Consider the following 15,787-nt stretch of genomic DNA (forward strand, 5'->3'; position numbering starts at 1 on the left):
GACAGAAAAAATTGTAATGATTAATCGGCTTTTGTATTTTTGAAAGTTAAAATAAACGCTGCCGGAGAGATAAGCATCTAAGAAAAAAAGAGCTTATATTGTAATTATATTTGAAAAATGACGTTTTGTTTGTTCAGTCCATACGGGTTCACATGGGCTCCATATAAACAAAAGCAGGTCATGGGCTCCTGAGTGGCCGTTGTAGAGAGGTGAAGGTTAGTGGGAGGTGCTACTGTACTCGTGGTTCGCACATGTCGTACTGTTAATTTTACAGAGAAAAATCGACATTCTTCGCAATCTAGTGGGTTTACGGAGGCGGCTGAATACAGAGGTGAACAGGATTGCAGCTAGCCTGTGAATACTGTTGCCTCTGATGCCACATAACCCAGCATACACTGAAAAGGTCATTTATTTTTTTCCCCAAGATCTGAACCTATTAGGGGAAGAAAAAAAACGCGCCGCAAAACTTGATGCTGGCAGTTTCATGGTATTCCTTTCAACAGTTTCCTACAATCAAACAAACAAGCAGTCATCCAGGAGTTCGTCAGTTGGAATTTGCGGTTCTGCATTTATAATGTTCGCAAGAAGATGAGCCGAAGTTTTTCCTGTCTTGTTGAATAACTAAACCTTAAACTCTTTGATAATGGTGGAATTTGGTGATCCACAGTTTTTGGGGACGTCTTGCCCTCCCCCACCCCTTCCACGTGCTGCGCAGACAGCCCCTCTCCCCACCTCTCTTTCCCGTCTGCCAACCGCTTTTTCCCTGTGATCTTTGCGAGCGCAGTTCGTCTCCGCCATCTTGCACGTGTGAAAGGTAAATGGTGGAAATTGTGTTTACCGTAATTTCAAAGGTTTGTCCAAAGGCTTGCACCAGTGGGTTGATTTTACTTGATCTGGGGCATAAGCTAATTCTTTACGTTTTCAAATTTTTTTTGCATGTTGAAGCCATACTGTGGAATGAGGAGATGTTGTTTTTGAAGACCTCCGGAGGAATGGACGCATAAGGTAAGCTTTTTAACTACCTTTAATATTTTAACTGAGAGCTACCAGACTAGGTAATAAGACAGGACATGAACGTGACATTTGTGCCCATCAGAGATTATTCTGCGTTATCAGGATAAATAAACCAACAAACCCTTTAAGCGCAGTATTTGTTGAGATGTCCCCATTAGAGATGAGTCTGTTTACATCAAGCTGATTAGGTAACTTGTAAGTTACCTAATAAAGCTGTAATATTTGACTTTTAAAATCAGAATCGTCACTTGTTTCTCTGTTTGGATCTGCTACAGGCCGTATTTCGTACAGATTCTTAGTTCTTAGATAATTTATAATGGGAAGCAAAAGAGGCTCTTGTTTGGATCATGTTGTTGTATTTGATTTGCAGACTGCAGACTGCAGACTACATTTAAAGCTTAATGGCACTCCGGTTAGTCTGAATATCGCTCAGGTTAGCCTGAATAGTTCTCACATTAGCCTGTTTACAGTGTTTATGGTTTGCTTTCAAAAATGGAAAGGGGATTGCAACATAACATAGTTGTATTATGCAGCTATCAATGTTATGCCTGAGGGGGGAGGGGGAACCACGGGATAGGGTGGGGTGGGGACTTTGATCAGAAACAAAAATTTGGAATCAAACTTCCAAGCCCTTGGGATAAGATTTCAATTCAAAGTTCCTCACCTTGGGAAAAGGTTTTGAGTTCAAAGTTACCCACCAGACCAAGAATTTCAAGCCATCTGAATTAAAGAATATGTTCTTGCATTTGACAAGACTTTTTCATTGATCATACTGCTCCAGTGAAAGGCAGTGGGGAGGCTCTGCTCTCTTTATATATAAAATTTATATACTAATAAAGCTGCGAAAACAAGCTTTAATATGACTTTGTTTTCTTTAATAATTTGCATTCAGCAGATGAATTAACAAACCCCAAAATATTACCACTCACTATTGTAGAGTCAACATGTACAGTCTTTCTAGTTTTTCACAGAATCTAAAAATTTCAATTATGAACGTTAAAGTTTATCTTGGTTCTTTCTTCAAGTCATTATTGGCCCTCTTGCTGTAGTTTCAACAAAGTGCAGTACTCTTCAATGAATTTAAAAAGATTTATCTTACCTTTCGTTTCTCCAATTTATTGCAACTGGAAAGCGTGGAAAACATGCTCGAACTCCTGGGAATTCTGGGTACTTTCAAGACGGTGGAACACTCGTATCCAAGCTCCCCGCATTAAAACCCTGGTCGCTTTTCGTTGTTTTAACGTTGTTCAAACTTCCCGACCCTGGGGCCAGCATTTTTTGGCATTGTTCAAACTTCCCGATCCCGGGGCCAACATTTATGTTCAAAGTTTGCTAAAATTCCCCACGTGGGGTGCGCACAGATGTTCAAAGTGCCCACCTTGTCCCTTGGTCCCCCCTCTTCCATAACACTGATAGCTGCATTAGTTAAAAATTCTGCAGTCTGCAGTCTGCAAATGTCATACACCATGATCATGTGTACCAAAGGCACCCACAGTAGAGTGTCAACCAGTGTATTATATTTGTAGACCCCAGTTCCAGACTACACTTAGGCCTAAATAGCGCTCAGTTTAGCCTGAATAGTGCTCAGGTTAGCTTGGTTACAGTTAGCTTTCGGTAACAGAAATGGAAGTACAATATTGGGTTAAAAATCCCCAGTCTGCAGTCTGCTGTCTACAGTCTGCAATCTGCAGATGTCATACACTGAGTGTCGAAGGATATCAGTGATCAGTGTTCGATCAAAATTACCCTACAACGGCTGGTACAGCTACATACAGACTACTCTAAACTGTGGAAGAATTCAAAATGGCAGGAGCCAAAAGCTTCTTCTTGTTTTCAGTAACTTCACCCTTGTATCTCCCTCCTTAGGTTTTAGGACTAAATTGTTTGTCTTAACATCCAAATGCCATTTTCTCCTGAAGCAATACAACACAAGCTTGGCTTACATGTAGTTGCAGAACCAGCTAGGAAAGCAGACTTTTAGTGAAGAAGTGGTAAGTTCTCCGATAATTAAGCACCTTGATTAAGTTTACTATGATACAAATAAACTTTAGTAGATGTTTTAATTTTAGCAATAGGAATAAGCTTAACCCCAATCCTATATGGATATATTTTAAAAGTCAGTGCTGTTGTCCAAGAAAAGTTACTAGGAGCCTAAAGGTGCCCAGCACTTCAGCTTACATGAAAAAAGTAAGTTTTTCCAGTCGCCCAAAGGCAGAAGTTAGTCACCTGTGGCACCCGGGCACTTCTAAAGCACAGCCCTGGAAGTACACTTTGGTGGCATGAAAAATATTAGCTAAAACTTTCCAAATGCACAGCTACTTAAACTGCAGGCAGAAGATCCAATACAAAACTAAAAATATGTCAACAACAAACACTTTGTGCTTGTGTCCTCGTCACTGCTTCAGGAGGTGTCTGGAAAACCCAAGAAATCTAAATTGCGAATAGCGAATAGTCGCGAACCGAATAGTGCGAATAGTCTCGAATAGTTTGAATAGTGGCGAACAGTTGCGAAAAGTGGTGAATAGTGACGAGTAGTCGTCAATAGTCACCGCTTTTGATCTAATATCCTGCGTTAATTAATTATCCAAATAATCAACAGAATTTCTGTGAATTTATTACCTTTTCTTCTCTGGACTCAGGCTAGGGCTGTCCATCGCCAACATTAAGAAAACAGAAAACACAAGGATAACCTAATATAGACGTAATTACGCTTTTGCAGTGGTTTAAACAGAAGAAATCACGTTTAGAAACACCTTTTGTCCTGTTAAGTGTCTGTGCCTTTTAGTGGGAAAATCCCATCCTACGTTGCTGCAAGGTTGACTGCGAGATACTGGGTACCCTATTTGCAACGATTTGCCACTATTTGCTACTGTTTGCCACTATTCGAGATTGTTCGCCACTATTTGCACTATTCAAGACTATTCGCACTATTCGTACTATTCGCTATTCGTTATTCGGGACTGTTCGCTGTTTGCTATTTGTGACTATTCGCTGTTCGCTATTCGGATTTTCCAGACACTCCTGCTTCAGGCGACAACCATGTAAGAACTTGATGACTCTAGTGACACTGCAGTCTGTTAGAGCTTAATAATGACTTTGTGTCAAAGAATCAATTTTTTCCAATTAATTGTTTTTCATATTTTTTTCATAAGGTCTCAACGTGGTCTATCTGAAAATTAAGAGAAATCTTGTTCTTTTTAATTGCCAATTGAACCCTTTGATACCAAACTTTCACCAAAATACCGTTTTTAACCATTTAGTCAGGTTTTTTGGCTGCCATGACGCTAAATAAGCCTAGTAAGTTTTGCTAAGAAAGCTTTTTTTTTTTTTTCCCAAAAGGAGAGATTTTTCGAGGATTACATACAAAATTGAGAAATATTTCAATTCCGGGCATGCGCATCAGCCAAAATTTGGACCTTTTTTTGGCCATTAATCGTTCTCATTTTTGTTTGTTGCCCCTTTCCTTTCTTTTTTTCTCGGTCCTTGTACTCTGGCTACCTTTTGCGTTGCATGTTCTTTCTGGCTGCCGTGAAAAGTTGGATGTTAATTACGGGCGAAGCCTAGAAATGGACCTTGATCAATCATAAGCATAGTGGACCATTTTACCACCGTTTTTGTACCAAAACTGATAAATTAAACATTGTTTTTCAATTTGCAACGTCAGAATGTCATCGATATCTAAACCTGACCATTGTACGGAAAGGCCTAGCCTAGTCTACTATCTGCTTATCAAGAATATCTGATGACGTTTAAATTGATGATGTCACAAGTGATACAAAGAGCACGACCATTAATTACGCATATATGCGTAATTAGGGCTCAAAGGGTTAGTAAATAGATTCCATGTTGCTGTGCATCTGTTCGTAGTAGATCGCAGATGAGGTCAAAATGCGGTAAAAAATATATGGTGCATGAGACGATGGCTGAGTGTGTCACTGATGTTCTTACCACATTTGATGTCTTCTGTGATCTTTTACTGAACAAGCACATGGCAACATGGAATCAGTTCTAACCAGTGGAGAAGCCAAGAAGTGTTTTAATAGGTCCATTTGATCAAAAGTAAGAACTAATCAAAATGTGAGAATAATTTGACTTACATAATTTAGGTTGTATGGACACCTGAAGCAAGCCTGGCAATGGTTAAAGTTCTATTGGTTCTAAAGCTAAATAGATCAGTCAGGGGGTTATGAGACAATACTAAAACAAACTATGAGTTCCCAGGGTAATAATATTACAATTGTTAAATAGGAATTGGCTGAACCAGATAGCTATGTTTTTTTAGGTCCATACTTGTGTGCTTCAATTTAACTTGATATATTAGGCAGATGAATCAGTTTGACCTTTAAAACTAATGTTGTTTTTTGTTTGATCAAGGGATCTGTAACACTGGGAAGAGAGAGGAGAGGGATTGGGACTTACATGAGGACCCCTAACAATTTTTGGAGACTCAAATTAAGCATCGTATCTTAACGATCACTGAGCTGGACTATCAGACAGGAGTATGGTAAGTGCACATATTGGCCTGTGATCACAGAGGTTACTGGAAACATTTCAGTTCTAGATGTACAATATGACAAAAAAGATTAGTCTAACATCAGAATCACACTAACAAGACATTATCTAAGAAACTTGTTTAGGAACTTGGACGTTTTGCATGTACCAAATGGATGTTTTGAACAAGAAATATGTGTATAATGAAAGAACTGGCCCAGATTGGGATTGGTTCTACCCAGCAAATTCTCTTTCTGAATTTTGTGATAAGTGAAGCAAAGTATTGGTCCCACACACACACACACACACACACACACACACACACACACACACCAAAAAAAAAAAAAAATACAAGTTACAACGGTAAGACTCCTTTTTTGGAGCCTGGACGGTCTGCATGTGCTGAATGGATCTTAAGCTTTGTACAAGAGATGGGTGTAAGAACTGACCTGTAAAAGGGTTGGTTCCACCTATCAAATTCTCTTGGACCTCACTTTCTTGATCTGTGATGTGAGGTGAAAAATGAGAACTTGATTTGGAACCTGGACTGTCTGCATGTGCTGAATGGATTAGTTGGGCTTTGTACAAGAGATATCTTGGGTAAAAGAACTGACCTGTAAAAGGGTTGGTTCCACACAGCAAATTCTCTTCCTGAGTTTTTGATCTGTGAGGCAGAGACTTGGTCCCACAAGAAAGGTTAAAAATTGGGGCTTGTTTTGGAACCTGGACTGTCTTCATGCGCTGAATGGATCTTGAGCTTTGAACAAGAGATGGGTGTAAGAACCGACTTGTAAAAGGGTTGGTTCCACCTAGCAAATTCTCTTGGACCTCACTTTCTTGATTTGTGACGCAGAGACTTGGTTCCACAAAAAAGGTGAAAAATGAGAACTTGTTTCGGAACCTGGACTGTCTGCATGTGCTGAATGGATCAGTTGAGCTTTGTACAAGAGATATCTTGGGTAAAAGAACTGACCTGTAAAAGGGTTGGTTCCACCCAGCAAATTCTCTTCCTGAGTTTCGTGATCTGTGAGACCCAGACTTGGTTCCATAAGAAACAGGTGAAAAATAGGAACTTGTATTGGAGCCTGGACTGTCTTCATGTGCTGAATGGATCTTGAGCTTTGTACAGGAGATGCGTGTAAAGACTGACCTGTAAAAGGGTTGGTTCCACCCAGCAAATTCTCTTCCTGAGTTTCTTGATCTGTGATGCAAAGACTTGGTCCCACAAAATAGATACAGAATAAGGACTTGTTTTGGAACCTGGACTATCGAATGGATTTGGGCTTTTTACAAGAGATGGGTGTAAGAACTGACTTTTAAAAGGGTTGCTTCCACCCAGCAAATTCAGATTCTATGAAAAGCCTAAAGATCGTGTACGTAGGAGGTTAGAACAGAAATGTAGTTACCCATTTATACTCCTAGGCTGAGACAGCCGCTTTACGAGAGTGAAGTGTCTTACCAAAGTACACTGGCCAGGTTCCTTGGGTTAGGAACCAGTTAGCACACCATGCCAGCCATAGATCCTTTGCGTAAATGGCGCCTAAATTTGAATGACAATAGTTTATACATCCTTAGCGTCGTACTCATGTTTCAAGACAAAGGATTTTTTACATAATTGTGAGGCTAAGGATGTATAAATATTGTTATTTAAATGTAGGCGCCATTTATGCAAAGGCTCTATTAATCATTTGATCTTAATCTTTCTGGTCTTTCTCTTTTTCAGGTGGAGACAAATCAGGACAAAGCAAGAAGAGGATGAATACATTCACCATCATTCAAGATGAACGATTTTATCGCAGTTCAGGACCCAGGTAAACACTTGTTCTTATGCACAAAACGTAAGCTGGCTCAGATTCTCAATTATCCTCCTGAGGTTGTATCTGAGCGCACTCTTGACAACTGGCACAGCTTTCTAAATTCCATACTATTTTTAGACTAATCTACATTGAAAGGAGCTATATTGGGTCTGTTTAATTATCTTTAGTTGTTTCACTGTGATTTCCTTCGTTTCGACATGCTCCGAGTAAAATATAATAGCCGAACACTCGCATGTGAACCAAAACAAAGGTGTGTCTGACTAGGGCCCTTTAAGTAGTATTTTCTGTCGTTCGCTGATTCCTTTCGGCAGGGTGGAGTAAATAACTATAATAATTTTTCAGCGGATTAGCTGCGATTGAATCTCATTTTCGTTCACTTTTCTTATGATAACATAACTCAGGAGAAAATGCCTGAAAAACTATTCAAAATATAGAAACAATCCCCGTGTTTTTTCGAGTTATGGGAACGCCAGGCACAAGCGAATGTTTCCAAGTCTTTTTCGTGTTCGTCAAACTTTCATAAGTGTTTCTGTAATTTGATAGAAACACGGAGAAAGTGTTTTATATTTCGTTGCGAACATGTTGCGAGAGTAAGAGAGGAAAATTATTCGTTTGTTTCGGTTAATCAGAATGTAAATTTTCTTTGCTGTTGCCTTCATTGTGCTATAGGGCCTTAGTCACTTGTGATCACTTGACAAAGCAAACGCGATTGCTGTTTGAGAATGTTATAAACGTTTTGAAATAATTTAAGAACTATGACAGCCTACTGTGAACACAAAAAAATAAGTGTCGTTCAACGTGGATATTTTAGTAACCTTGCCTAGCTGCTGTCAAACAATTATAAATTTAATCCGGTGGAATTATTCATACCTTCATCTCAATGCTGATTTACCGCCCTGACTGAGTTGACTTGTAGTCAGTCCGAGAAATTACTAGTCAACCACGGACAGTTCCTCTTTGTTTGTTTATTTTTATGATTTTTTTTTAATTCTATCTCAATTTTGAAAGGGGTACAAACAGTAAACAAGCGCGTCCATTGAAAAATAAAATAAAATAAAATAAAAATATAGAAAGGAAAGAAAAAGGAAAAAATAAAGATCTGACCTGTATTTGAACCTGTGACCGTCTTGAATTCCGGAATGAAGAACGACAGTGATCTTCACTACACCACGCAGTACACATCTGATTGTCGACACAAATAATTCATCAAATATCACAGCTTCTGCCTATTTAGCATTTGAATGCTGCAAGATTTTTTGTGAATATGTCGTTGATATCTTGAAAGTTTTAAATTCAGAACCAAGGATAAATTTTGGCCTAAATTATGCGTTTGCAAGTTAACAAAATTTTGCGGCTTTCAAAAAAGTACGATTGGAAATGGTTCCTGGTCGTTGCCTTTCGTGACACTTCCGATCGTTTATCGTCATGAAAATGACGATGTTATATACACGTAAGCGCATGAGAGATTCGGTGCACCCGACAGTGTAAACGACAGAATCAGACTATTGTCAGTACGTGGAGGCGAACTTTTCTTGAACGCTGTTTTAAAGGCCCATGGAATAGCCCTTTTTACAGTTCCCGGCGCCATCTTGGAATAGCAACCGCGCAAACACCACATCGAGGCTAACGTTGACCCGGGAAAGACAAACAAAGAGAAATCACAGCTGTTTTGCTCGCGCGTTCCTCTCTGTAGCTATTTTCTTCGATCAAAATGGTCATAAAGTACAAAGACAAGGAAATTACGACCCTTGAGGATATACAGAAACTCTCAGTGAAAGATCTGAGGGATATTTTGAAGAGTAATTCGGAAAGAGCCGGCGGAATAAAGGCGGACTTGGTGCTGAAAGTGTACGCTTTGCTTATGCGGAACGTAACAACGCCGGCTGATAACGCCCAGGAAAGTGTGGAAATCACTGGCGACTTCAAATACGACGAAATCCTAAGACAAATCTCCGCTCTTGGATTGTCTACTGACTTGCGTCAGCTTCCAGAACTGAACTTTATTCAGCTGTTCGATTACCTTGTCGTATCTACACGCAAGTACCGCCACATTGTGCTAAAAGGCACAAACTACAAGAAGCTGAAAAGTTACCAATTTTTCTTCGAAGGCAACGTAAAACGGCTGGAAAGCAAAGCTTATCAAGGCAAGACCTATGTTAAGGCCAGCGTTCTTCCTTCAATGAAGAAGAATTCGTATAGAGTTTTAGTGGAGTTCTCACCTCAGTGTGACATTTTGCGAGCAGCGTGCACGTGTCCGGCTGGACTTGGCAGACTCGGCAAAGGCAAATGCAACCACGTAGGAGGCGTACTGTTTGCTATCGAAGACTTCACAAGGAGAGGATTGCAAAAACACGCTGAACCATTGTCGTGCACGTCACGGCTGTCTGTATGGGTTGTGCCACGCAACCAAAGTGTCGCAGCAAAGCCACTAGACCAGGTCTTGATTAGAAAGATACGATTCGGCAAGAAAAACATTCGTCTGCAACCCAAGATCATAAAATTTGACCCAAGAGCGCCAAATCAGCGAACAATAGAGGAAGAGAGTTTCAAAACCTTCAGTGAAAGTCTTCAGAATTGTCTCCCTGCTAGCTCATTCTTCTTGTTTCACGACATCAAGTCAAACTGTCTAGAGGCGTCTGACCCCGACGAGCAAGAGGAGGAGCCAGAGGGTGTGCCCTTTACAGATAGTTATGATATAGCTACCAAGCACTTTAAATCTATGGTCGATGAACACATCTCTAACTTAACTATCACCCAGGAAGAGATCCAGGAAACAGAAAGATTGACACGTGGACAAAACCAAAACAATCTTTGGTTTGAAAAAAGGAAAACTCTCTTGACAGCCTCAAATTTTGGAAAAGCTGCCAAGACTAAAGTGGAACCCTCAAATAAAGTAAAATCAATTCTCTATTCAAACTTCACAACAGATGCTGTTCAATATGGCATTGAAAGTGAACCAAAGGCAGTGAACTTATATATTAGGGAAATGCGAACAGCCGGGATTGATGTCACAGTGGAGGAAGTTGGGCTACTCGTGTCTAAGGACAAACCATACCTAGGAGCCAGCATAGACAGAATTGTCACCTTCACGCACACACAAGAAAAATGGGGAATGGAAATTAAATCCCCCTTAAGCAAAGCTGGCATGACTATTGAAGAGGCATGCAAAAATAAAACCTTTTTTTCTGGAGAAACTTTCTGATGGAACTGTAAGGCTTAAAAGAAATCATGACTACTATATTCAAATTCAAGGGCAGCTCTACTGTTCCAACTTGGATCTGAAAGGTATTATTCTCACAGTGTACTTTGGAGAGGACAGGCCACTCTTTCTGGAGAAGATTTGCTTAGCCAATACTTGGCCCAGTGACTTTCTGCCCAAGATTGACTTCTTCTACAGAAGGGCACTTTTCCCTGAGCTTCTTACCAAACAAGTACAACGGGGAAAGATTCTCTACCTGCATGGTGGCTGGCTGGCCTATGGCCAATATCACTGCACAAGGGCTGGCTTGAAAATGAAATTTCAGAGACAAGCATAAGCTAAAGTTTGATGTATTACTGGGCAGTAAATTTATTAATTTATTACTACCATCATTACTATTTCATTTATGTTAAAATGAAAAGTCAATGTTACCCAAAAATTCACTTATGATGTAAATACATGGCAGTGCAGGGATGAATTTGCACTTGCACAGTCTCTCTGTTATTCTCTATCTGTATTTTCACAGAATACAGTTGAATTAAGTTGAAAGTAGGATTATTTTGAATTTCCCATGGTGGGTGACATCAGGTTATAATTATTGATTTTTTTGGCTTTTCTGCATGAATACACCCATTTATTAATACTCACTCCCTATACATTCTCCCAAGGGGAAAATGTACCTGGGAAAGAAGGGCGGGGGGGGGGGGTGGGGGGTACAAAGACAAAAAAGAAAGAAATGTATGAAGCATAATTAACATTTCAAGAGGGGTGGGGGTGTTGATGTTTTTCTTGGAACTACAATTAAATTTTGGACAATTAGATTATATTACAATTAGATTATTATTATTATTATTATTATTATTATTATTATTAAGTAAGAACTACATGTTGTAATTTGTTATTAGGTGATGATTTGACAGTGTGTTCAAATAAATATTAACCTTCTATTCATCCACTGTACACTCCCACAACATTGAATTGATGCTTACATCCTTCTTAAATTCTGTTTTGATTAATAATGGTAAAAGGACTTTGTGTAAGCCAATTCTGTCTGTAATCATACTGATACCTGTGATTTAAACAAAGTTAATCAGACTTTTGCTATGCTACTGTCTGTATGATTACAGACAAAACTGGACTTCACGTAGACAATTACCATTATTAGCCAAAGCTATAACAAAATTCTTCAATCTGGATAGTCACAATACAAACTAGGAATTTGGTTTGGCAGGTTGTAGTACAGGAGGAAGAAAGTTTGTTAATAGCCCACATACTGTTGCAATCTGTGTTGCATATGGGCTTAATGTGTTTGGGAGGTTACCGTCTAAAATATGGTAAGTTTTAATTCTACCAATTGCCCGCTCCACATGTATTCGCACAGAGGCAATGTTCATAGTTTCTTCTGTCTCAGCTGCAGTCATTTGATCCCATCCTCCTAAAAATGGTGGCATATTGACGGTGACACCATCAGGCACAATGTCCTTTATGTCAAAACCACGGTCAACCATAACATTGTCACCACTATCTAATAAATCAAGCACTCCACTTTCGCGGGTAATTTGTTTATCGGATACACGTCCACCCCAGAGGTCAGAAAGAAACGTGACTTGGCCATTTGGCGTAACTCCAACAAGAAGCTTCCAAGTATTATGGTGTTTATAATCGGACCAAGTTTCAGACTGTGCGATCATTGCAGACGGCCGCTGAATAAAAATCTCGGTACAGTCCAAAATGATTCTGGTTGTAGAAAATTCTGCAAACTCTGCTGGCATGTTTTTGCGTACCAACTCTTGGGCAGGGAAAGGGAAAATACTCTGAAGCTCAAAGTACAACAGATTTATCCAGGTAATGCAAATCCTTGAAACAAGGCTGATGCTTATACCAAATCTGTCAGCCAGATCCTGAACAAATAGGCCAGCCTTCAGTCGCATTAATACCAACAGAAATTCATCGAGAAATGTTAATTTCCTGGAGGGTCCAGGCTTTTTCCGATTTTCATCTTCTTGATAAGGCTGACTCTCTTTCACAAACTGCTCTCCTTTCCAGTACTGCATCTTCCCCAGTTTTGGCTCAATACACTTATAGAAATTGATCAGTGCCTGATATCATGGAAAGCCAGTGTAAAATAAAATCGCTGAATCATCATCCTTTATTTTGTCTAGGGAAAATTGCCGCCCTAGCAAAAGCTCATTTTCATTTTTCACTTTGGTCAACTCTTCTTCACAATCACCTAGCTTTAGTTCCAATAATGTGATCTTCTGCTGCAGCTCTGTAATAACATCAACATCAGGGGATCCTGCTGATTCCAGATTATCAGTACATGAGGTTGAACCTTGTTCAGTGGTAGCTGAAACTGTTTCAAGTGGTACATGCATATTGAGTGACCCTTCCATGGAATCTGACACATCCATTTCCTCTGTAGAAACAGTTCTGCTTTGCATTCGGTTAGCAGGAGCTTTTCGTGAAGTTTTCTTTGAAGTCCATTCAAACTGGGATGGCTCGGCACCTTAAAATAAAAATGAAGGTTATCATCAAAAATAAAAACCTGTAAAAATAATGACAATATAAATGATACAGTGCCGATGAACTCAGTGAAAGGATAATTTCAATTATGAATAATATCAACTATAATAATTGGCTTCAGTTTATTTACAGAACACATTCATACATTGAAGGTACAACAAACAGCCCAGTTTATATTCACTGCTATACAATACTGTAACTTTAAAACTATAATATTTCAGGATCTTTCATGTGAACAGTAAACATCATTATTCAAAAGCTTTACATTCTTCTCGTCAAATTAAACCTTGCAAAGACAAGTACGAATGAAAAAATTAAGCCAAATGTAGGAGTAATGAAATATGATATTTTGTTATGGGCTTGCATGTATTTTATTACAAACCTGTCTTTAAGTAACAGCGGCCTCCCAGTTTTCGTAAAATGTCTTCTTGTCGAAAATGTTCTGAGCAAACTACAGTCGCACCAGTCACCTTAAACCCGTCCTTTCCATGCTGCCTCTTTATAATGTTGCACCATCGATTTCTGCGCTTGGGGTCAGTTGGAAACTGGAAGAAATGATGACCTGCGAATAGGCCTCTGTCATCATAACAGCTGTTGTTGCAGCCAAACACAGCGCAATGTTTTCCTCTTTTCTTCTTCGAAGTCGACGGAGGAGTATCTAGGTTATTATTTCCGTTGTTCATTATCCAAAAAACTTCGAACACACGCGAACGAAAGCGAATAAAAGCGAAGAAAGGCGTCGTTTCCTGTACAAATTACACCAAATGCAACAGACGACTCAACGTTAGCCTCGATGTGGTGTTTGCGCGGTTGCTATTCCAAGATGGCGCCGGGAACTGTAAAAAGGGCTATTGTGCCTTCGAAAGAAAATTTCTCAAGTTTTCAAAAACCTATATTGAAACGGATTGCGATATGGGTTTTTGAAAAACTGTTAGACATGAACAGTTTTTAAACTTAATCTCGTTTGTTTGTCACTTTTAATTATAACGCCCAGGAATTTGTTTGTAATGAAGCTATGTTTTTGTCAGTTAGATCTATAGCGTTTAGATCTATAGTGTTTCATAGCGAGTATTTGGCTAAACGAAATAATATAGACCAAACTCAACTGTGACACAGTCCCTTTTATGTGTCATCTTTTGTTTGTTCGTAATGAAACGACAAATTATTCGTAAAATAGTGATAGGCAATATTGCTGTAACTGAATTCTGAGAAATTGTTTTTATTTATTCCAGGTAGGACGCCTTTTCAGTCACGAAGAGCAGCTGAGGCCTGGGTAGACTGTTAATAACCTCAAGATGAATTGATCATACACCACGGTGATGCCTGAGAGTGACTAGCCGATAGGTTTTATATGTCTACCGAATAGTGTATGTACTGGTGACAGGTTAGATATCTCTTACTTCTAAGAAATAGTTTTTGGAATTGGACTGTGTGGCAAACAGTATTTTAGTGGAGTCATGACACTATAGTCGAATTACCTACCAAAAGAAGGAAACTTGAAAACCGTAAGGGGAAAAACCCGGCTGGCTACCTCAAAGAAAAAAAATAAGCTTTCATTTTAGCCTGGTGAAAACTCGCAGGATAAAATTAGTGTCGAATATTTCTTTCTTCTGTGGTGCAAGTTTCAATGGCTCCCTTGTGAAAGAAAAAAGAAAATTTCAATTTTCTTTACTTCATTATTCCCAATCGAGTAGGGACAAAAATTGCTCCTGTGCCGATGAATTTATTTGGTTTGTAAGCCGCGGCAATGAAAAGGATGACGCATTTTCTCACCAAAAGTTAATGTTCACGATCTGGAATATCCGCGAAGTTCAGAGTCATTCAAATTGTTTATTCCAAAAACAATGCAAATGGTAATTTCATCGAATGTCATTCTGTGATCATCATAATTTACATGTTACTGTTGTTGTTTACGTACAGCGCGGCTAGCTTAAAACCCTTCAATCTTTCGTACTTCCTTTTTGCAGCAAATCGCGAATAGAAGTTTCTAAGTTTATTTAGACTTAGTGGTAGTTATATGTTGAAAGAATATTTAAATCTTCAAGTCCATTAATTACATGTATTCGTAAACTTTGTAGTCGAAGGAAAACAGCGGCGGTGTGTAATTGTTTTATTTTTCTCAAAGGTTTAGTAATATAACTCTGTCGCGGGTCATTAGTTCATAATCTAGTTCCACATATTGTGATTATCGCGGTAACTCAAGAAAGTTGTAGCTGTTAGAGGAAAATAACACAGGGTTCGTAAATGAAGGTTTTATTATGATCATAACACCTTCAGAATATGGCGGAGGTAAGAAGACGAAGAGTTAGGCACTTAGCGTGTACATGTACACTGTTGTTTATTGAACGCGAAAGATTTGTACTGTAATATTAATCTTTATTGGTGTTTGTCTGCTGTAGTATTACAAAATAAATTGACTTTATCATGTTACAAACGTGTGTCAGTTTACTGAAAACCATGCTTACAAGACGCTTTTGCAGATGCCGTACAAATGACGAGTACCAGACAAGAAAATTGTCGATCCTGGAAGGAAGGCAAAAATTGATGTGGAACAACGCCACCTCCCCGCCGCCACCACTAACTAGCATTTCTTTTATACTTATACTTATACTACAATAAACCTAATGTACTGTACGTCGTGACTGTAAGTAACTAATAACTTCGTGTCGATTTAAAACGAAGTTCTAACTTCGGGTTTCCCGACACGGAGGTATCAGTTACTTGTAAGTCTTGACCGTAGGTA

At 39.1% G+C, this 15,787-nt stretch overlaps 1 protein-coding gene, 1 long non-coding RNA gene and 2 pseudogenes across 7 annotated transcripts; 2 read left to right on the forward strand and 2 right to left on the reverse strand.

Moving 5' to 3' along the window:
* Positions 1-766: 766 nt before the first annotated feature.
* On the forward strand, positions 767-15,478 carry LOC149107478 (uncharacterized). 6 transcript variants are annotated; one of them, XR_016209415.1, is made up of 7 exons: positions 767-814; positions 946-1,005; positions 1,385-1,447; positions 2,881-3,005; positions 5,389-5,518; positions 7,229-7,316; positions 14,277-15,478. It is a non-coding gene; the product is annotated as an uncharacterized LOC149107478 (long non-coding RNA). The 6 variants fall into 6 exon arrangements; XR_016209416.1 differs by having other exon boundaries at positions 1,385-1,426; XR_016209417.1 differs by having other exon boundaries at positions 1,392-1,447.
* LOC149107479 (uncharacterized) lies at positions 5,996-7,023 on the reverse strand (annotated as a pseudogene).
* LOC149107480 (uncharacterized) lies at positions 8,878-11,229 on the forward strand (annotated as a pseudogene).
* Positions 10,866-13,896, reverse strand: LOC149107481 (uncharacterized). Its single transcript, XM_089296800.1, has 2 exons — positions 13,427-13,896; positions 10,866-13,027 (listed from the first exon to the last, which is right to left on the reverse strand). The coding sequence occupies exon 2, from the start codon at positions 12,573-12,575 to the stop codon at positions 11,733-11,735; it is 843 nt and encodes a 280-aa protein (XP_089152926.1). The 5' UTR covers positions 12,576-13,027; positions 13,427-13,896; the 3' UTR covers positions 10,866-11,732.
* Positions 15,479-15,787: the final 309 nt, after the last annotated feature.

This window comes from Orbicella faveolata, unplaced genomic scaffold (assembly GCF_042242905.1).
Source record: "Orbicella faveolata isolate gen_17 unplaced genomic scaffold, um_ofav_v1 contig_27, whole genome shotgun sequence".
In the NCBI taxonomy this organism is placed as follows: Eukaryota; Metazoa; Cnidaria; class Anthozoa; order Scleractinia; family Merulinidae; genus Orbicella; species Orbicella faveolata.

What these genes read in the sequence shown, in the direction of transcription:
- LOC149107481 (XM_089296800.1), bottom strand. Translation starts at nt 12,575, where the DNA reads ATGCAGTACTGGAAAGGAGAGCAGTTTGTGAAAGAGAGTCAGCCTTAT.